The 23,350-nt window shown below is 38.5% G+C and overlaps 1 protein-coding gene across 1 annotated transcript in view; it reads left to right on the forward strand.

Moving 5' to 3' along the window:
- The window catches only part of Uvop (ultraviolet-sensitive opsin), a 155,232-nt gene that overhangs the window by 103,828 nt on the left and 28,054 nt on the right, over positions 1-23,350 (forward strand). Inside the window, exon 4 of the mRNA XM_071718536.1 lies at positions 14,499-14,683. Coding sequence (XP_071574637.1) covers positions 14,499-14,683 — 185 coding nt within the window. The remainder of the gene's footprint in view (positions 1-14,498; positions 14,684-23,350) is intronic.

Here is a 23,350-nt window from a genome sequence, read left to right on the forward strand (position 1 = left end):
TGCTCAATGTAAAATTTTGATACTGAATAGTAATAGTTCCAAAAGTGCTTCAATAGAATTTGGTGTTCCCTATTCTGGCTACAAACTCATGGACATTGACGTCATCGCTACACACGTGGTCGACTTCGAGCTATTTCGAGTTTTCTTCCGCTTCAGCTGAAGTTATAACGGAACTGCAGGTGTTTTCGCTGGCATATTGGATTCTCCATCTTGTATTACGCATACCTCCCGACTCCAAAATCATATTAATTGACCTTACGAACCTCCAGATAAGGAATTAGAAGGCATTTTGAGTAATCTTCACGGTGGAAAAGGACATATTATGATAAACGATGGATTAAGATATGTAGTCGCCATATTGGATCCGCCATATAAAGTTTCGAGAATTTAGGTACGGATTAATGTTCACCGGCCTTGTGAAAACTGCCCAATAATGATTTTGGAGCCATTCCAGGTGGTTTTGGCACGTAAATCAAAGATTTCGTACAATTAGGGACCATGTCAGCAGATTGTCAGCGCCATATTGGCACCGCCATATTGGATTTTTCGGAAAGGCCATATGGCTTTTGAAAAGCGCTTCTAACGAACATTTTGAGCCGTCACACGTCTCATTCCATTACGGCAATTTTTGGACGCAGTAGTGGCCCGGTTGACGTAAAACGTCCCATAATGTATTTTATTGTTCGTTAAAAGATGCTTAAATAATTTATTAGAATTAAGCGTTGATATTATTTTATTTTATTTTATTTTTATTTTTGCCTTTTTGTTTTATTTTATTAATAAATATTTTATTAATAAGAATATTTTATTAGAAAGAAAAATAAAAGCAGTTAAGAAAAACATGCAAGATTACTTATGAAATTTATGAACGGTTGTTTTTATTTATGACGATAATGATTTATCTCGTTAGACTTGATTGTCATTTTCAGTTTAATAATTGTCCAGGATGTAACTAAATTTAATAAAATATTATATTTCTTCGAAAAGATTTACTTTTTTTTTAAATTAAAATTTTTTATAGGTGTTCCAAGGTACAAAAAAGAGTGTTCCAAGGTACATCAAGCTGCTGTACCTTTTTCCAATTTATAAAAAATTGCTGTATTCTCTTACAGGATGGTAATAAAAATTTGGGTTTTTTAATACTAAAAAATATATATATATACTTTAATAATATATATTTTTCAAAATTTTTAAATTAAAACTGGCTCAGAAAAATCAAAAACTTAAAAGTGTTCCGAGGTACAGCATCTTCCCCTATATATTTTAGTATAAAAAGAACTATTAAAAAAGAATTAGTAAACTGAAAATGACAATCAAATTTAACGATAAATTATTATCGTCACAAATAAAAACAACCGTTCATAAATTTTATAAGTAATCTGCGTATTTTTCTTAACTGCTTTTATTTTTCTCTCTAATAAAATATTTATTAATAAAATAAAACAAAAAGGCAAAAATTTAAGCATCTTTTAACGAACAATAAAATTTTACATTATATATTTTTGTTGCTTTTCTCAGTGAGATACTTTCGTCGGTTCAGTTCCTAAAACTGCATTTACAACAGATATCAGAGCTCCAGCTCCTTATGGAAAAATACACTCAACTTTTGGTGTTAACCGTAAAAAAAAACACTAAAAAAACCATTAAAGTTGAGTGTGATTTCGGACCTTCAAATGATGGTTAACCTTCAAAAATAGTGATTAACCTTTAAGTAAGGGGTAACACCACTGTAGCGGCTCGGAAATTTTGACAATTTTTTATGGGAATATAGTGAATGGAATACAAAATCTGTTTAAAGGCCTTTATTGTACATACTTTAAAGTGTGTTCACAATTTTTTTCAATTTTTGTTTTTACAAAATGGCGGCGCCAGAGCTCAGCAAAGGAAGCCTCTAGTGTTCTGCGGCCGGAAAGATTTCTCCTCCAATTTTTGACCTGGAACAAAAAACCAAAATTTTTTTAGTTTAATATAAGATTAGCTCGAGAAAGACGTACGGAAATTAAAAAATATCATTTTTTGTAAAAATGGTGCACGTTTGAACAAAACGTTTTATTTGTAAAAACGTTTCATTTTTGTTCAAACATGCACCATTTTTACAAAAAATGATATTTTTTAATTTCCGTACGTCTTTCTCGAGCTAATCTTATATAAAACTAAAAAATTTTTGGTTTTTTGTTCCAGGTCAAAAATTGGAGGAGAAATCTTTCCGGCCGCAGAACACTAGAGGCTTCCTTTGCTGAGCTCTGGCGCCGCCATTTTGTAAAAACAAAAATTGAAAAAAATTGTGAACACACTTTAAAGTATGTACAATAAAGGCCTTTAAACAGATTTTGTATTCCATTCACTATATTCCCATAAAAAATTGTCAAAATTTCCGGGCCGCTACAGTGGTGTTACCCCTTAATGGTTAATCCTTAAAAATGACGGTATAAACCCTAAAAATATAAACCCTCAAATGAAACCCGCACAGCACCTTTCATTGCAAATATACATAGATTAAATACGTAACTATATTGCCTTTTCATTGTATTTCATTTCATATAAAATATAACGTGTTAAATACGTAATTAATGCAATAGGTATGAAATATTCAAGTCTAAATACGTATATGGGTGTTTCTACGTAAATAGCGTTTTTTACTGTCCAAGCTTGTTATATGTTCATGATTGAGAGGAGGGTAAGCAAGCGTTGTGAAAGTTCACTACTGCATCGTATTTGAAGTATCGCACAATAATCTGTTAATTGGGGAGTGGCTTATCCAATGGAAACATGCAGAAACTCCTAAAAATGTCAGTTACCTGGCCTGTCCATTGTCGAAAATTCTCTATTCCAGTTACACTTACTCCCTCCAATTGCAAACTCAATTGAAAATTCCCCATGTTCATTCAATCATAATATAGAACTAAGATTTTAACATCATTATTAAACATAAATCTCCCTTTGGAACCGAAAAAACCGGCTTCAAACTTGGTCCGGACATATGGAGTAAAATTGCACATTTTAAATTTTACCGTGGTTCCGCCATGTTGCATCGATTCAATGGGAGTCTGGTGTGGAGATTTCAAGAATTGGACATCAGGTGTGTTGTTTACATTGTTGGTGGTTGGTTGTTTTGAGCGTGATACAATCGTAATCGTGTATTTCACTTGAGAAAAGGTATGTCATAAAATTACGCGTCATTTGCCTGGCACATCTTTTTTTATTATATCGCAGTAAATTTTTCTTTCTAGTGGTAAAATTCTGATGATATTCGGTAGGCTAAACTTGATTTTTAATGGAAATTGGTTTACGTCAATTCAGGAGAAAGTGAGATTAATTCAACCATGAAATGTCAGTCTACTGGCATGTCATTCACCTGGCCATTCATGGGTTTGACGTTGAAATAAAATCAAACACGGTAAAAAACGTTGAAATAAAATCAAACACGGTAAAATACGGCGAAATAAAATCAAATACGGTAAAATACGGCGAAATAAAATCAAATACGGTAAAATATTTTTTGGCCCCAAGGGCCCCAAAACGTTTTGGCCCCGTTTTGGCCCCAAAAACGGAATTTTTTTGACATTTCCTCTCAAAATCACTCATTGTTGAGGTAATTCAATATTTTACTAGACATGCAAAGTCGACTCATTACCGCACTTTACCAGATCACTGATGAATAAGCCATTACTTTCAGGTTTTTGATGTTGTAGTACGCTGGCTTTCAGGGTATGTTTCTGCTTCTATATTCACTCAAAAACAGGAAAAAAAAAATTTTTTTAGGTATGTTTGAAATTGAGATATTTGCAATCTGAAAAAACGCTATTTACGTAGAAACACCCATATAATACATAGCAAGTATACTGCGCATATTATATAATATATAATATATATAATTATAATGTATGAATGTATCAAACACGTAGTTGATACATATTTAACAAAATGTAATAAGAAGGCGTACCGTAGTAGCGCCATTAACCTCAAAAAATCATTAAACGGACACTTTTTCAGTCACGTAATCGTAGTTGTTATCTGAGTGTAGGATAATAAACACATTTAAATTATATAGTAAAAAATAATTTAAATTAAATAGTGAGTCAAAGGTAAGTTCTCATTTTGTAATAGATTTGAATTTCCATACGATTGTATGTAATTGCTGTACAATTAATGCATATTTGATTGTTATTTTTATAGGTTAGATACATAATAATAAATAATTTTTGCAATATCGTGGAAAAAGGAAGTAATCGTGATATTTCTTCGAGGCATAAGAGACGATTAGCACAAGAAAAAACGGAAAAAAATTATTTTTTGCTAGAATTAACAAGCAGTGGTGTGACTGATTTGAAGTATTTGAACCATCGCATCGGCCGAACGTATAAAAGAATGATTGAAAATGAAAAAATGATCATCAACCATTAGTTTCAACATCACCTTCTCTCAGTAATGATCAGACTTACATCAATCAGTTTTTTATAATTATACAGGGTGTTTCTTAAATAAGTAGACAAACTTGAAGGCGATATTTCTTGGCTTATTTTAAGAAGAAAAGGTTCTATAAATATGTGTCCTAAACTACTTCGTTTTTAAAATACAAGGTGTCAAAGATGCACGCTCTTGGTGAATCTAAAAATGTTTTATCGGTAGGAAAGAGACCGGGGCGAAGTCGTCACTATTTTTTCAGTGCCGATTTTTAACAACAAAACAAATAATTTTAGTAAAATGTGATATACCGTTGTAAAGAGTGAACCCTTGGCTACAAAATTTATACGGACATTTTTGGTCTACGTCGCTTTGTTCAACTGGTATAGAGTGAAAACGACAAAGGTGCAAAAATTGAAATGTCAAAATTGCCGGGGCGGAGTCGTCACTCCATTCTCGAACTAAATTTTAAGTGAAAATTCATAATTCCGATCATGAAAAATGATAATATACATTTTATTAATTATTTTTTAATAGAAAAATGGAAACATTAATTAAAAACACGATGGCGGAAAATAATTACAAAAAAAGCGCACACACATAAGCCGCGTTTACAGTATTAATGGCAAGTTCACACAACACACAGATTTCGAGATAATTGCAATGACGACTCCGCCCCGGTGACGACTTCGCCCCGGTCTCCCCTACTAGAAAATGGTTCTTAATACCACATGTATGCATACCAAAGGACTCCGCCATATCCTTATGGAAATTGGGTTTCGGTGAAATTAGCTGAAACTTTGGAAATAAATAGTTTATGTAATGCTGATCAAAAGTCACAATGGGCAAGATTCACAATAATCAACCGTTTATAGATGCTATCAGCGTTCAGAAGTCAAAATAACAATAAGGTGTTATTTCAGTATACTATTGTGGGACAGTGGATTTTGGTGAAATTGGCTGAAATTTTGGAAATAGATAGTATATATGATGCTGATCGAAAGGTATAATAGGCAAGATTCACAATAATCTATTGTTTAAGCACTATTAGCGGTCAAAAGTCAAAATAAGGCGTTATGTCAGTGCTCTATTGTGAGACAGTGGACTGCAATGTATTATTCTATAGAATCATACAACTTATTCTTTTTGTTAATACAAAAATATGTATTTATGTGAAGAAAATATGTATACATGCATGTGTATATACATATATACAGCATATATACACATATATAAATTATAATCTTATAACACAATTCACATACATGTATATACATGCATACATGTATACATTTTTTTCACATAAATATATATTTTTGTATTAACAAAAAGAATAAATTGTGTGATTCTGGAGAATAATACATTGCAATTCACTGACCCACTATAGTACTGACATAACGCCTTATTTTGACTTTTGAATGCTGTAATAGCGCTTAAACGATCGATTAGTGTGAATCTTACCTATTATAACTTTCAATCAGCATCATATAAACTATCTATTTCTAAAGTTTCAGCCAATTTCACCGAAATCCATTGTCCCACAATAGTACTGAAATAACACCTTATTTTGACTTTTGAACGCTGATAGCATCTAAACGGTTGATTATTGTGAATCTTGCCTATTGTGACTTTTGATCAGCATTACATAAACTGTTTATTTCCAAAGTTTCAGCTAATTTCACCGAAACTCAATTTCCATAAGGATATGGCAAGGTCCTTTAAATTAAATATCTTTAAACGTTTTCCAGATTTTCGAAATTTTTATACTTTTTTCCACAACTTTGACACCCGATATTTTAAAAACGAAGCAGTTTAGGACACATGTTCATAAGACCTTTTCTTCTTAGTGGTCAAATAAGCCAAGGAATATCTCCTTTAAGTTTGTCTACTTACTTAGGAAACACCCTGTATAATGTTTATTAAAAGTTTATATAATTATATTGTTTTCTCTTAAAAAGAATCAAAAAGTATTATATATTACTAACATTTGCGTAAAAGCATTTTGTATAAAAATGTAGGTATATCTAGCTTTAACATTTGTATTAAAATAATATTAAAAAATACTACTATGTTGTATGCACTTCTTCAAACTTTTTATTTTATTTAGTTTCGGAAACAAATAAAATATAAAGTTTACAGTAATACAAATGCTTTATATATATATCAATAATATATTTCTAAATGCTAACACTTTTAATATTTTAAGAATATAATTAGTATATAAACATTTTTATTACTTTAAACTTTATGTATATGTATATGGAGAGGTAGAGGAACTATACAATATATAAATTGCATCTATGCATACAAGTTAATATTTTTAAAAATTTGACTTACACCACTATGGCTTTTTATTCCTCCAATGTATGGATATGATCTACACAGTACATTTTAAACGCGTATTTGCAATATTACAGATACGTATCAAATACATAATTTACGTGTTTAACACGTATCGAATATATATTGTCATATATTGTCATATACGTAGCTGATACGTAACGTAATTACGTATCTAGACACGGACATTGATCGGTATTAAACATGTATCTAGTACATGATTTATACGTATTGCTATACGTATCTGCTATACAGCAACATTTCAAATTTTATGTATCTACTATCTATTTGAAATATAAAATGCTGTGCGGGAAGTAACACCCAAAGAGAGTAAACCCCATATTTGAATGTTCTCAATTTGCTTTCGATAATATATATTATAAGAATTAACCATTAATTGAAGGTTAACCATTATTTGAAGGTTAACCATCATTTGAAGGTTAACCTTCAATTGGCGGTCCGAAATCACACTCAACTTTTAAGGTTTCTTTTTGTTTTTTTTATAGTTAACACCAAAAGTTGAGTGTATTTTTGGTAAATCTGAAGAATAGTGGCCTCCTCACCGATTTCGTTGAACTTAGGCTTAATCGACGCGTTTTTGCACAAAACGACCGAATCTGGCAGAAAAAAGTGTCGCTCTGCCCCGCGAAGCGAGATATTAAACGTAAAAGTTGACAGGAATCAGGTTATGATTCCTGTCATACCGAAGAACTGTAGCGACTACGAACATGCCCTGCAGCCATATGCGCATGCTCAGTGGCCGCACGCGCATGCAGCAGATCACGTGACAACTGTTTGGTTGGTAAGTAAGAAGTGTAACATAATTCGAAATGATATTCTTTCGGCGTATAGATTAGTGACGCGCTTTAAAAGTATTTAAGTGTTTAAAGCGCGTCAACTAACCTATGTAGGTTAGTAACGCGCTTTAAAAGTATTTAACTGTTTAAGGATTTTCGTTAAAGCAGGGCACACACACACACGTGTGTATTTCCTGCTTTATAGAAGTTGTGATTTTCGTTAAAGCAGGGCACACACACACGTGTGTATGCCCTGCTTTATAGAAGTTGTGATTTTCATTAAAGCAGGGCACACACACGTGTGTATGCTCTGCTTTATGGTAGTTGTGATTTTCGTTAAAGCAGGGCACACACACACGTGTGTATGCCCTGCTTTATAGAAGTTGTGATTTTCGTTAAAGCAGGGCACACACATGTGTGCCCTGCTTAGGTTAGTGACGCGCTTTAAACACTTAAATACTTTTAAAGCGCGTCACTAACCTACATAGGTTAGTTGACGCGCTTTAAACACTTAAATACTTTTAAAGCGCGTCACTAATCTATACGCCGAAAGAATATCATTTCGAATTATGTTACACTTCTGACTTACCAACCAAACAGTTGTCACGTGACCTCTTGCATGCGCGTGCGGCCACTGAGCATGCGCATATGGCCACAGGGCATGTTCGTAGTCGCTACATGGATTCGACGGTGAGCGCTCGACAAGTACGGACGTGTGCTTTCCCTCCCTGCGATTCTGCGCAGTCCTAACCTCGTGTTATCGTGTGAATTATATGGACGAGTGTTAAACTTGTGTGTCTTGGGTAGCTTCAAGGGGTTTCCCCTTTTCTTATTCTAGTAATTGTTAAAATACGATAACCCTTGCTAGTGCTAGGTTTATACAATTATGCAGGCGGCTTCGGCCCCTGTAAAGGAAAACATTTCGGAAGGGACGGACCGGCAGCGATGCTTGTCCGTACCTCGCGGCGATTTTGATAGTTTTTTCGAAAAAACGGCAAAAGATTCGTTAACGGTGCCGGATTCGTGTTCTGACTCGCGATCGCGTTCGCGTTCGCGCTCACGATCGAGCTTTGAGTCGTGCACTCAATCTCACTCGCGTTCTCAATCTCGTTCCCATTCCCCCCCCCCCCCCCCCGATGCGCAAAAGACATCTCGTGTTTCCGAATTTATAAAGCTCGAGCAAGTGAAAAATATGGGGAAGAAGAAGCAAAGGAGTCGCAAAGGAAACAACAGCGGCGAAGACTCGGGTTTCGTCCCCCCCCCCGAGCCGACGGGGATCAACGATGTAAGGTCCCTTACAACCAACGTAAACGTATGTGATGAAAATAACGTTATGGACATTGACCCCCCGCGCGGTCAAAAGCGATCGGCGGATACCGAAGGTATGACTGAAGATAGAATTAAGATTTCTTGCGACACTCGCAACGTTCCCGCGAAGGAACCCGGCGAGAAGCAGCCCGGCAGCGACGGGGCCCCCCCTGCGGCGTCGACCCCCCTTCCCTCAGAGCCTAATAAGATAACTAATCGCTATCGAGATACCGACGAGAAACCTTTCGTTGTACATTTTCAGCATGCTCAAACGAACGTCTCCCTTCATTCCCTGAAAATTTCACGTATGATAAACGCCTCTTTTAAGAAGGACATTATTGAATGCAAACAAATGGGGAACAATAAGGTAATGGTCACCTTCTCTACGGCTAAAGCAGCCAACAGTGTTATCTCTCAACAGTCGCAACAGTCTCCCAATCCCAATGCGAATTATAACCCTTATGAATACCTAACCAACGCTTTTGGTGCGAACTGCGATAACAGCTATGGAGGCACATACTCGGAGGCCCTTCGTAGTCACCGTGGTAACACTAATTTTAAAGACCGTCAAAATATCAAGGTTTTTACGCAGCGTCGAAACTTCCAAGATGATAATCCTGTCCTCATTGATAGGGACAGAGAACAGAGAAGGGGAACGTGATCATCAATATTCACAAAGACAGCAAGCCTTACGTGACCTACACAATTCTATGTTATTCGCTCCTAACGGTAGGACCCTTAACTTTGATACTTCATCTTCTGATCCTGATCCTCATCCTCCCTCCTCCCAATCCCTATCCTCTTCCCTTTCTCCCCCCTCTCTTGAGCAAAGCTCCCCTCCAGAGGGATCGCTAAGGAATGATATTATTCAGAACAATGATCTTCAATTTCTAAATATGTTTGCAATGCTAATTAATCATCTAGTTGAGCTTATTCCGCCCTCTCTTAACGGCTCTCAACTGTGCGAGGGAATCCAACAAGTACGTCGTTTGCTACTAGAACTTACACATCATTAAGCGTTCCAACATGACTAATTCTTCTTCACAGACTTTTGCGTTTGCCACTGGCTCTGGTATTCTGTACTGGAACTGCAGGGGAGCGGTGAGTAAGAAACCTGAGATAGAAAAACTCTGCGAGGACTATGAGGTAATATTTCTGGCGGAAACATGTATGACCCCTGCTAATGACTTTTCCGTCCGTGGCTTTAAAGTTGTTAGAAAGGACTCTGCTGACCCTGGTGTCAGAGGAATGCTTGTCCTAGTTAAGGAGACAATCCTGTTCTCTCAAATTAATCTCGCGGGACTATTGGACCCGTCTGTAGAAGCTATCGGTCTGGAGCTCGAGATTGCCAGCGTCAAAACTGTCGTTCTGGGAGTTTATAGACATTCTAAGCCCCCCGTCTGTCAGAGTACTTGGCGGGATCTATTCTCATTGGCTAGCTCTCGTGATTACTTTCTCCTTATGGGAGACATAAACGCCCATCACCCCTACTGGAGAGCGACCCGGACTAACTCAGCAGGCACTTACGTCGCTGATATCCTCGATCAGCATTCGTTTAAACTTATGAACGCTGATTCGCCCACCTACATTCCTCCTCCAGGCATCACGCCCTCACTATTAGACTTGGCAATTTGTTCATCTAATCTGGCTCCTATATGCGAATCTCTCACTCTTCGAGACACAATGGGCAGCGACCACCGTCCGATCGTGGTCCACGTTAATCGGCAGGTTAGGTCAGTGAATGTGTTTTCTCACAAACACAAGTTATCGAAGGAACAATGGAGAAGCTTTACTACTATTCTGCAATCACGAGCCGAGGATCTAGAAACGGAGGTTTTTAGGTGGGGTGACAAGGAGCCCTTGCAACAATATCACACATTCTTCGAACAGGTTGAGTGCGTTCTTAGTGAGATCTCTTCTCCCGCTAGAGAGGCAGTTTCCTTGAAACATCGGAAAAAAGACGGTACTCATACTGGCCCTCCTCCTGCTCCTTGGTGGACCAAAGAGTGCTCAGAGGCGGTGCAGGCTAGAAAAAGGGTATGCAAAATATACCGCAAAGATCCTACAGTGGCAAATTATCAGGCCTATAGGGCTCAGCTCTCAGAAACTAGGAAAATTTTGAGAAAGGCCAAAAGGGATGGATAGAGAGAATATTGTTTTTCGTTAGACTTTCTGACTTCTACTACGGAGGTCTGGAGAATGCTGAAAAGGTATAGAAATCACAAATTGGCGTCAGCCAATCCCTCTGCAGGCGTGAATAGCGAACAGATAGAGGCCGCAATGGCCAACATCTGTCCCCCCTCGTGTGATTCCGAACCATTAAATATTCCTGACAACTCCGCTTCCACACCTGAGTCCCTCTTTTGGATGGACAATGCGTTTCAATTCCAGCAATTCGATGCGGCACTTAATTCCGTTAAATTAAAGTCTAGTCCAGGTATTGATAGAATAGACTATCAAATTCTTAAATCGCTTCCTTCTCCCCTGAAAAAGCTGCTGCTGAGGGTTCTCAACAACTTGTTTCTGGAGGGTGTTTTTCCGGAGTCCTGGTCACATTCGCTGGTTTATCTTATCCCCAAGCCCCATGGCAGTGGGATAAGTTAGACCGATAGCTCTCACCTCCTGCGTACTTAAACTTCTCGAAAAACTCATTCTTAATAGGCTACACTGGGTGATGGAATCGATGACCCTCCCGGAGTCCCTTGTACCTGATTTCCAGTTTGGATTCCGCAAGTTTAGATCCTGCTCTGACAATCTCACTATACTAACGTCTGAAATTCAAGAAGGGTTCCTTCAAAACAAAATGACTGCGGCTTTATTCATCGACGTGAAGGGCGCATTTGACAATGTCGTTCCTGACATTTTAATTCAAGACCTGTTAGAGCTCGGCTTCTCTAAAAGAATCTGCCAATTTGTCCAAAATCTCATTCACTTTCGTAACGTACAGTTTGTTGTTGATGGAAAGCTTACCTCCCCTCGCACTTCGCGAAAGGGTACCCCCCAGGGATCGGTTCTTAGTCCGACATTATTTAATATATACTTAAGGAAAATAGCAAAATCACTACATAGTCGCACCAAAATTCTACAATTCGCGGACGACATTGTCATATATGCAACGGCATCTACCCTCCGAAAGGCAATAGACTCCTTGCAAAGATCCCTTGAACAGATCCAAAAATATCTAAGAGACAGAGGACTTGAAATTTCTCCCACTAAAACCCGATGACAGGGTCATTGGCCCCTCGGAAACTGTTCGTTTTCTGGGTGTTGTTCTAGACCCCAAGCTCTCGGGCATTGCTCACATGGATTATCTGATTTCCAAAGCCAGGACAACAGCGAATATTATTTCTTCCTTCAGGGGGGTCTGGTGGGGAGCTCATCCTCAGCTCCTTCTCAATGTGTACAGAGCCATTTTGAGAGGTTCCCTAGAATATGCCTCCCATATATTTTGCCTTCAAAGTTCATCCAAATTTCACAGACTTGAAATAATACAAAATAAAGCTATTAGAGTCAGCCAGGGATACCGCATTTCCACTCCTATAAACTCTATGTTCGCTGAGGCCAAAGAGCCTCCTTTAAAGACTTCAATATTTGGCTGCTAAGTACCTTATTAAGGTACAGTCAGTCACGAATCATCCAGTCACGGAATCGTTGTCAGAGATAGCATACTATACAATGCACGGAGAGGGCCGAATACGTAGCTCGTAGTTTTCCTCTAGCGGAAGCATTCAAAGGTGTCGAACTGACAACTCACAACATATACAAATCAACAATCCTGCCTACCTTTCAATACTCCTTCTATTCTTCCTTCTTCTCCCCCCCTTACTACTATCCAAGCCCAGAAACAATGGATACCTTCAACAGTATTCCTCGACAACAGGTGCAAGCTTTTTTTGACCAAGCATTCGGGGACATCATGAGGGATTCCTTGGTATTTTACACTGACGGGTCTAAGACTCAGTCGGGGAACTACGTTGGTGCTGCTTGTCACTCTCCTCAGATACAGCTCCAAATCATGCATATACTACCGTCTCAGTCTTCCGTATTTACTGCTGAAGCCTGGGCAATCTATAATGCTATACTTCTATACCTCGACCTTCGGTTAGCGTGCGCCACTATCGTTACTGACTCGAAAAGCGTGATAGAGGCTTTCGCGACCCCATTTCCTCGCAAGTGCAATTATCTCATCCCGTTAATTAAGGCAAAATTACTTGTAGCTCAAGAAAGAGGTACTCGTATACAGTTTATTTGGATTCCCTCGCACATAGGAATAGCCGGTAATGAAATTGCCGACTCCCTAGCAAAAAGAGCAATCAGAGAAGGCATCCCACCTTCACACTTCAAAATTCCATACACTGACCTTTTTGCTGTCTCCAAGGAAAACTTGACAAATGCTTTAAAGACTATCTTGCTGCGTGCGCCCGAGATAAAGGGACCGATTACTATAACAACATATACCGAGAGTCGTCAAAACCTTGGTTTTACAAGTCTGGTCTCTCCAGAGAAACGATTGTAACCGTGAACCGTATCAGAGTTAATCATTATAACTTAAATCACAGTTTGTATCGTAAGAACCTTATTGAAGATGGCCCATGTCCATGCGGTAACCGGATTCAAGACATTAATCACTTAATTTTTTATTGTCCAATTACTATTAGGCATAGTACTAAGCTCCGTGAATTTATATATAAGAGTAAGGGACCTAACTGTCGAGATATATACGAATTACTCAGAAAACCCACTAGCAAGGTGTGTCGCTTAATCATGGTCTTTTGTAAGGCTATAGAAGTTCAAATTTAAACCACGCGCCACGCTACCCTCCACCGCTCCTTAAGCTTTCCTTTCTATACTCCACGCACAGTCAACGCCGTCTCACCGCTCGAATGGAAACGAGCCATATTATAACTATCCGATCGGAACTTAAGTGCCATTAAACGGAAGAAGAAGAAGAGCCATATTATAATAGTAACTCAAGTTTTATCGTCACTCATTTTTAACAAGAACTTGGCCGTATCGCCACTGCAAGAGGCGGGTGCCATTAATAAAAAAAAATAAGTAGTCGCTACATCTCGTCGGTATGACAGGTCTCATAACCTGATAGTCGTCAACTTTAACTGTTAATATCTTGCTTCGCGGGGCAGAGCGACACTTTTTTTGCCTGATTCGGTCGTTTTGTGCAAAAACGCGTCGATTAAGCCTAAGTTCAACGAAATCGGTGCGGAGGCCACTATTCTTCAGATTTACCGTATTTTTCCATAAGGGTTGGTTTATGACTATATCTTTATTATAAAAAATTATAAAAATCACAGTACAAATCTCAATAAATTTATTTTACGCGTCATAAAATACAAAAACTTACGTATAAATAATCGCGACGACACGAAACTACAGATTTAAAGAGATTATCAAATAACTCAACAATTAGTACTATAAACTATCGCTAGACGCGAACACTATTCGATTATGACGTGTTCCAACGTACAGCTGTACCCAAGGTAGGTACAGCACTTTCCCCTACTTACAGGTCTAAAACTTAAAAAATAATTCTGGAAACTTTTGAGTACCCCTTTGTATTTCAACAATTACATACTTTCATTAAATCGCATACATTAAAACAAAATTCAAGTCTTATGTCATTTCTTTTTACAGGCTGCGATAACAATCTGCTTCCTCTTTGTTCTCTCGTGGACTCCGTATGGTGTTCTCGCAATGATTGGTGCTTTTGGAAATAAGGCATTGTTAACTCCCGGTATCACGATGATACCAGCATGCGCGTGCAAATTTGTGGCTTGCCTGGATCCATATGTATATGCCATAAGCCATCCAAGATACAGGTAAATAAAAGTGAAGAATTTTGTTTTTATTTCCTTTTTATCTCAATTATAGGTATTCTAAAATATCTGATCTGCTGCTGCAGCTTATAATGGTTATAAAGTCAAAAATGATGCTGTGAAGTGCATATTACAGATAGTCAAATTTATCCAAAACATATTTCACATTTTATCTACTACAATACGATATGCAATGTTATTGACAAAATGCTAGGAATATAACAAAAATTATTAACAAATTATGATAACAGATTTGATGACAGTAGAAGATAATTTGCAACAGGCGCGAAAGGCGCGAAATGTTTTAGACGCGCGATATCCAGAGAGATGGATGGGTCGAGGTGGCACAATCATTTGGCCGGCGCGGTCGCCGGATCTTAACGTGCTCGACTATTTCGTTTGGAGTTACATCAAAGATTTAGTCGAGTACACCGGCGTGGTGGTACAGAAACTGAGGTACGAGAAGAAATTCTCGCAGCTTTTGATACCATCACGCCGGAAATGGCGCACCGCGCGACGCGCAATATTAATCAAAGGGCCGAATTCTGTATACGAGAACGAGGAAGGCACTTCGAACAGTTCTTTCATTAAAATATTAGAATATTTTAATACAAAGTGGATTAGACTTACTAAGGATACCCTTAAAAAATGCGCCATGCTATCTGCCGCAAGGCGGTGTGTGGAAATGATAGCGCTCTATCATTTTCTTGCCACAGAAAGAAAAAATAATTATTTTTTGGCTCGCGATCTTATATCGCGATTGCTATTTATGTACGCACAATTCACACGCAAAAAATATCATTCTAGTGCTAAGAAAACCAATTTCTCTATTTTAGTTCTCTTCTTTTAAGTAACTGTTTACTCTCTTTACTTAAAACAAGTAATATTCTGAATTCAAATTGTTTAATTCTTCAATTAAGAATATAAAATTAAAACAAAAATTCGATTTGCTTATTATTTTGACTTTTCTTTGATAAAATTTTATAATGTTCTTTGAAAGAGTATAAATTCTTTTTTCGAGTACATGACAAAGACTTTTTCTAAAATTTGTGATGAGTACATTTTAAGACTATTATCAAGAAAATATTCTTTCTTAAAAAGACAACCGTTATACTTACTAAAAGAAAAAAAGTAAATTGAGTAATCGCTTTTTTAAGCAGTAGAATTGATATTTTTCTGTGTACATGTATGCATGTACACACATACATACGTACGCACAAAAAATGTTTCTATGCTGTTAAACAATTTTATTTTTATTTAAAAAAGGCGAGAAACTATCATCGCGGACGGGGGTCCAGCGTTACGCGCCGCTCGTGCGTAGCCATCGCCGCTTGTAATAAATAATTGCCCGCGCGTCGATCGCGGGGCGGCCGCATCTCGCCGCGCGCTTGCATTTGGCGGTGGGCTGGGCTAATACGGCGATTTTTAATCATTAATAACTCATCAACTATTGCGAAAATTGCAAAATGGTACATGACTTTTCGACTCAGTTTGGTCCGCTCTATCTGGATATGAGCAAAGTACCAAACATTCAGGGACACCCTGTATAATTGGTCTGTGCTTTCTTCTTACAAATTTTTCTCAAATGGCCAAAACCGCCACATTCTAAACACTTTATGCTCCGAGGAAGAGAGCAGGAGGGCGCCAAGTGATTTTTACCACACCTGAAACATACAATTTTATCTGATTTAACACCATTTCTTATCTGCTTAGTACTTCCAAAGTCTTTAGACAAAGTCGTCTTCTTCGCTTCCGATTTCGAAAACTGCCCGGTCTTCTTCCGTTCCTTCTCGCTCGACTTCTTTTTACTTTTAGCGCCAGCCCCGACGAAGTCCACTGCCACTAAAGATCCTGCACTCTGATCTTCCTTCAGCTGGTGGATCCCTTAATCTGCCTTTTCCACGGAGCAAGCAATTTTGAGGGCTGTCTCCATTGTCAAATCGACTGTTTCCAACAATCTAGCTTGGATTCGCGGATATTTTATTCCAAAAACGAATTGATTTCGTAATTCGGTTTTTAGGTAATTACTGAATTTGCAATGCAGTGAAAGTTTCTGCAAAGCTGCCAAATATTCCTGGGCTGACTCACCGTCCTTTTGCATACGTTTGCGAAATGTGAAAATTTTTTCAGTGGTTCTGGCGCATAAAATTCTTCTAATTTTTTACACAGATCTCCGAATGATTTAGTATACGAGTCGACCGGATCCAGACGATCACACAGTATTCCAAAAGCTTCGATTCCAATATAATGCAACAAGTAAGCTACGAGCAGAATGAATTCGCTCGTGATTCTTTAAGTGCGGGCTCTGCGAAAACTGCATGCCGCAAACGTTGCACTTGAACGGTTTTTCGGGTGAAAAACATTCATACGGGTGTATGAACTCTTCCATGATTTTTCAGATAGGCAGCCTTTGCAAAGGCTAAACCACAGACTTCACATTTGAATGGTTTGTCTCCCGAATGAAGTCTTTTGTGAGACCAAAGTGAAGAATATCGAGAAAATGTACCATCGCAAACGTTACAGTGAAATGGTTTTTCCGCCTGATTTTGACTGTTTTGCTTGCCACCAATAAAGATAATCCCCGTGCCGTTGCATTTGTGACACTTGGTGACACTGGTGACACCCTTTCGTTTCACAGGATGATGACCAGGTTTGATAGTCTTTTTAACTTTAGTTGGATGATGTTCGCATGGGGGTCCTCACTGCCATCTTCACAAAGCACCTTAGGTTTTTGATGCATGTTTGTTTTGTGACTTTCTCCTTGACAAGTAAGCTTTCTCCTCTACGGCTGTTATTTTGAATACTTTGAACGAACCTTCCAGACGTTGAAGCCAACGTTTCCACGTGTGTGCGTTCGGATCGAAAGTTTCGATCTGCATCACGTTCTGCACTTTAGCACAGCTCGGGGATTCTGTTAAACCCGCCTTGCTCTCTCCAGAAGTGCTAGATCCTCCGGTAGGCATTTTTCCAAGTGTGGCTCAGCACGTGCGGTCACTGCCTTGATTCCGCTTCGGAAAAAAATCCTTCGATCACGCGCCCAAAATCCTCGTCGCCAGTTTGTAATATATTTACTTAATGGTAGATAGAAGGGTACAATAAAATCAGAGTTCGCGTACAGAGTTCGCGTACAGAATACCCGTATAGATTTACGGAGTCTAAAGAACGGTGTGTTTCGTTTCACGTGTAACTCGGTTTTGAAATACCGGAGCAGAGCCGAATCACGCGCCACGCACGCTTCCGCTCCGTGTCTGTCGAAAGTGCTACAACAATGCGTAGCGCCGACTTACGGGAAATATGTCCTTTAATACTTTCATACATAACAGGTAATTATTTACAAAAACACCCCACTCGCCAATGACCTTGACCTTGACATATGTTGTCAAGGTCACCCTCTTGAGTGACCTTCAGAAGGTTTTAACCGGCGGTCGTTTTTTATTAAAAAGTTATTAACAAAAAAAGTTTAAAGAATATAGCAGTTATTTTGAGTATTGAAAGGCATAAACGACTAATATATATGTGGAAATAGTACATGTATGAGCAAAAAAAAGTTATTTAAAGCAGTGAATCGTGAATATATTGAAATTTTTCTGCTTTAATATATTGTGCCGCGTCTTGAAATTTGTCTCAGGGCCGGCACCGGGTTCGTTGGATCCGCAGGATGGAGAAAGAACAACTCTCGAGACTTACTTGTTTGTTGCAGTGGTGTTTAATTAAACGGACATTTCTTAGTTACACATGAATCACTTATTTCACTACCCTGACTTGCGGGCTTAATAATAAGTATACGAAATAACGCGGTCTGTGCTCTGAATGTTGACTGCCCGCCGCTTCTCGGAAGGGCGGGCCTTTTATCGCTCGGAGGTACTTCCTCGTTGCCGACTCAGCTGTCAGTGCTTTTGCTTCCGGGCTTGGGTCAGTAGCCTAGCGACCTGGTGAAGCTCGGAATGCCACCTCAGGTGTATTTGGCAATTGTCGGAACTTGCGCTGACAACTCGATGTTGCAACCAGGTCAACTCGATTTCCGTCTTACAACAAATAATACAATATACATTGCCATTATTCAATTAAATGTTTAAAGCAGATAATAGTTTATATCTTTGGATAGTTCCCTTGTGGAAGGCTCCATTATTGTTAAACTAGACACATAGTGTGCCTTCAAAGTACATGCGTGGGCTTTCCACGCGTGGAAAGTCCACGCCGAAGGCACCACGCATCCCCGCCCCTTCGGTGTGTGTGTGTGTGTGTGTGTGTGTGTGTGTATGTGCGCGCGCGCGTGCTATTGTTGAATAATTTTTACAAAGCAAAAACTTTAATGCTTTGTAACTTTTGAACGGATCGTGACCGCCACTTTTTTCAAGGTCAAAGTTACTCAGAGTCAACAGAGACAACATATGTCAAGGTCAAGGTCATTGGCGAGTGGGGTGTTTTTGTAAATAATTACCTATACTAGTTATATCTTTGGTCATATCTCACTGCATGTTTGTTTTTAGACTTGTCTAATGCATTTGACAATGTTCTTCCAAACCGCCTCGTACATAAACTCAAAGAGATGGGTCTTCCACTAAAGGTTTGTAAATTTGTGTATAATCTTACACACTTTCGCAGACTTAAGATGGTTCACAACGGAAAATGTATAGGTACGTTCTATACGTACAAGGGTGTTCTTCAGGGGTCGATTTTAAGCCCGACATTGTTTAGTATTTACATTGCCGACCTCTTAAAAAACTTAGGCACGGATTGTCAGATTGTGCAGTTTGCGGATGATATTGCCATCTTTATTTCAGCTTCTAGGATAGAAGATGCTTTAATTAAGCTCGAAAGGGCAGCGAACAGAATCTACAAGTTTTTGCATAATCTGAGTCTGACGGTTTCCCTTTCTAAATCTTTTTTTGTCATATTTTTTTTACTCCCAGCAAATTTACAATCTATCTTTGGAGACATTAAGTAAATTGTTTTAAAGAAAAAAATTAACGTGCAGATACATTCCCAGAGGAATGTATCCTTAATATTGTTGCGTTCGCCGCGTCACACTTGCACTCACTCACACACTCTCGGAGCTCGCGGAAATAAAGGGAACACTACGTTAAAGGGCAAAACAATCTCAACGTTTATTACAGTCACGTTACAGAAGAGCGTGGACCCACGTCCGAACGGTCCAGCGGCTCGAGAACAAATCTGACGGTTGTTGTTTGATCAATCCGGCTCGTTGCTAAGGACGCTTTGCGACTCTCTCTTATACCGGGCGTCTCGCTCGAGCTCAGCGCGGATGCAACAATATTAACAATTGCGTCTTTTATCTACTGGGTTTGAAAGAAAATTAACTAGTGTTGAATCTGTTAATTGAGTCCAATGGTTTATACTTCTTCAGTTTTCTTTTGTTCAGTTTTTCGTTCAGAAGTCTATTTGCTAGCTGGTTTGGATGAGAGTCCAGTTGGTCGACATACTCCCTGGCGTATCTTGTTATTACCTCCGTTATTACAGTTTCGATATTTAAATCCCGACAAATGATTTCAGTTGTGACAAACCAGGAGGCATCCACTAGTGTTCTTAGGCCCAGTTTCACAAGTGTCGGTTAACTTTTAATCTTCGATTAACTCACTCTTTGTCTCTTTCTAAGGGGGACGTTAGAAGAAGACGAAGAGTGAGTTAATCTAAGATTAAAAGTTAACCGACACTTGTGAAACTGAGCCTTAGTAATTTAGATTGAAACCTTTCCAGAATTTCGATATTTGAGTTTGAGGCTGGTCCACATAATTGGATACCATATGTCCAAATTGGATTCAGAATAGCTTTGTATAGTAAAGTCTTGTTGTAGAGCGAAAGTTTAGAGTCTCGAGCAAACAGCCAGTACATTTTCCTATGCACAAGTTGTTTTTTTTTGTTCCATATGTGCGTTTTCCAGGTCAGTCTGCGATCTAAGTGAATGCCTAAGTATTTTGCCGAAAGAGCTTGTGGTATTTCCTTTTTATTTATTTTAACTGGTGGGCATGTTTCTTTGTTTAGAGTAAAAGTGACTTGAACTGATTTTAGTTCATTAGGTTTAATACGCCAGATTTTGAACCATTCTACTATTCTGTCAATAGATTCTTGTAGATTTCTTGATGCCACTTTTGGATCTTTGTGAGAGGCAAGGACAGTTGTATCGTCAGCGTACATTCCTGTAGTTGTGCCGCCGCCTTGAATTGGAGATCAGGGCCGGCACCGAGTTCTTTGGATCCGCCGATTAGAGGGAGAGAGGACACTGGCGATATTGAGTTAGCAGTCGCGTTTAATAAAAAAATAGTTTTATTGATACACTTGTGGATTTTCACTACCCTGACTTGCGGGTTACAATTAACGTTTCGTTGACTCGCGGTACGCGCTCGGTTCTTAGACTGCCCGCCGTTCCTTGGAAGGGCGGCCTTTTTATCGCCTCGGTATTGCTGACTTAGCAGTCAGCGGTTTTGACTTCGCGATCAGCGGCCTAGCGGGCTGGTGATGTCCAGAATGACCATATATGGTCATTACCGGGACGCGTGCTGGCTTTCGCGTCGTCGGTCCTCGTCGCTAGGGTCGGATTACCAAGTAATCCGGCCCTCGTTGTTGCCAGGTGCTATAATTCATCGCGAATACGTTGTGCGCTCACAACATACCTTCCCCCGCGGAAAAAGAAAAACTGAGGTATTTGAAGTTTTTCGTTATTTATTTATTTGTGTTTTTCTTTTTCCTGAGAGGTTACACTCTAATTTTCTTATATGCTAATATGTATGCTGTGATTTCCCCTTTTAAATTCTTAATGATTCCCTTTTTTCTTTATTACATAAATAATTACAAGTATAATGCTTACTATTACTACTATTATGGTCGCGGAACCTACAGGATATACAATATTCTTATTCAAAAAAACGCTGGGTTGGTTATTTTCCACTTCTTTTTTAATTTTATCTAGACTTAAACTTAATTTTATTAATTCCGACGGATCTTTGATTACTGGTTCTAACTTTATTTCTTTTTCGGAATCTAATTTGTTGTCTAATGTTATACTTTTTTCTATGGTATTAGTTACATTCAATTCTGGTAAATACATTTGTACATGTTTAGTATACATTCTGTTTTTTGTTTCTAGAATTATATCTGGTGTAGTTATTTTACAATTATCGCGTAATGTTATTTTTCCGGTTTTTTCAATTTTAATTTTATTTTCTGGCATCTCATTACACTGAATTATTATTTTCGATATTTTTGGAGTGGAATATAACCATGTTTGGGGTTCGGCTACTGTTATCCAAAATGTTACGTTTGAGGTGATGTGGCGTTGTCCACGATTTTCTATGTATCTAGGCGCTTTTACATAAAGCTGCACCTCGCTTGGTGCATTCGCAGTTACAAAATACACGGGAAAATTTGATCGCATATAAATTTAGTAGTTTCTCGCGTACATTTATTTAATTCGCTTTCCTTTAATATTATATAATTATGATTTTCTCGGTTTATTTCTAATAGCGTGTGTGAGGGTTCTAGTAATGTGAATACATTATGGTCGTTGTGTATTGGTACGGGTGTAATTTTTATAATTTCGTATATCGAGTATGCTACTATTGGAAACGCGAGGATAGTGTATACGTTCGCACTGTCGTAGTACGCGCTTACGACTACGTATTTTTGGATAGTGTTCCAGTTTTCTGTCTGGATTTTAAATGGAAAGTTTAGTCCTCTGGTTAAGTGTGAGGTTGTTTCCTTTCATTCTACGACTATATTCTCTAATGGAAGTACGCGTGTAAGTTGAATGTCATTTTGTGCATATGTTAGATAGTCTGTAATATCGTTTATGTCTGTCGTGAGGTCAGCTAGGATAGCGGTTATCAATAGTATTTGTTCGTCTATTTCCTCTCGGTGTATGAATTGGTCGTGCAATTTCCTTGTAACGTTTGCTAGTAAATTTTCGTTGTGTGATAGCGTTTGCTCTAATTTTTCCATGTGGCCCAATGTGGCGTTGATGATCTTCAGCTGGTTCTTTGCTGCGTGCTGCAGCGTTTGTTGCTGGTTATCAAGCATTTGTATTTGTTCGTTGATTATTTTTGCATCTTCAGCATCCATGGTACCAAATAAAGTTTTACTTATCTGGCCGATGGCATCGATTAAGCCTCGTTTAGTTACGGGTGCTTTGTAAATTGTTTGTAGATGTTCTAGGGCGCGTGTCGTTCTATCGTTTTCTCTTTTCGTGGTTCGGAGAGCAATTTGACATGTATTTTTGATGTCTCCCGTGGCATAATTGCAAAGTTCTTCGGTGTGCCCTAGGTATCTTTGAAGCTGCTGATGTCTGGTTTTTAATGCGGTTACGTCTATGCGTATCGCTAATTTCCATGTTGCTTTCGTTTGCTGCAGGTGTCCGATTCTCTCGAAATAGATACCTGGCTCGTTGATAAATTGCGTCACTTCGTACGGTGGTACGGGCGACGCCGACGCTCCTGTTGTGAGGTGCTGATAGAGGATGAGAAAATTTATAACGATGCATAATTTTATTTCTCTTGAAACGTCAGATTTTTTATTTACTTTTTCTTTATGCTTCTCGGGTAGGCGGACGTTCGCCGGTGCGCTATTAGCTCGCGTCGTGATCTCATGTTTCACCGCCGTGGTGTGTGTTAGCTTATCGTTTTCCAAATGAAATATATCGCAAAAATCGTCGCATCT

This window comes from Temnothorax nylanderi, unplaced genomic scaffold (genome assembly GCF_030848795.1).
Source record: "Temnothorax nylanderi isolate EJ_2023f unplaced genomic scaffold, tnyl_v1.0 TNYL_tig0255_pilon, whole genome shotgun sequence".
Lineage (NCBI taxonomy): Eukaryota > Metazoa > Arthropoda > Insecta > Hymenoptera > Formicidae > Temnothorax > Temnothorax nylanderi.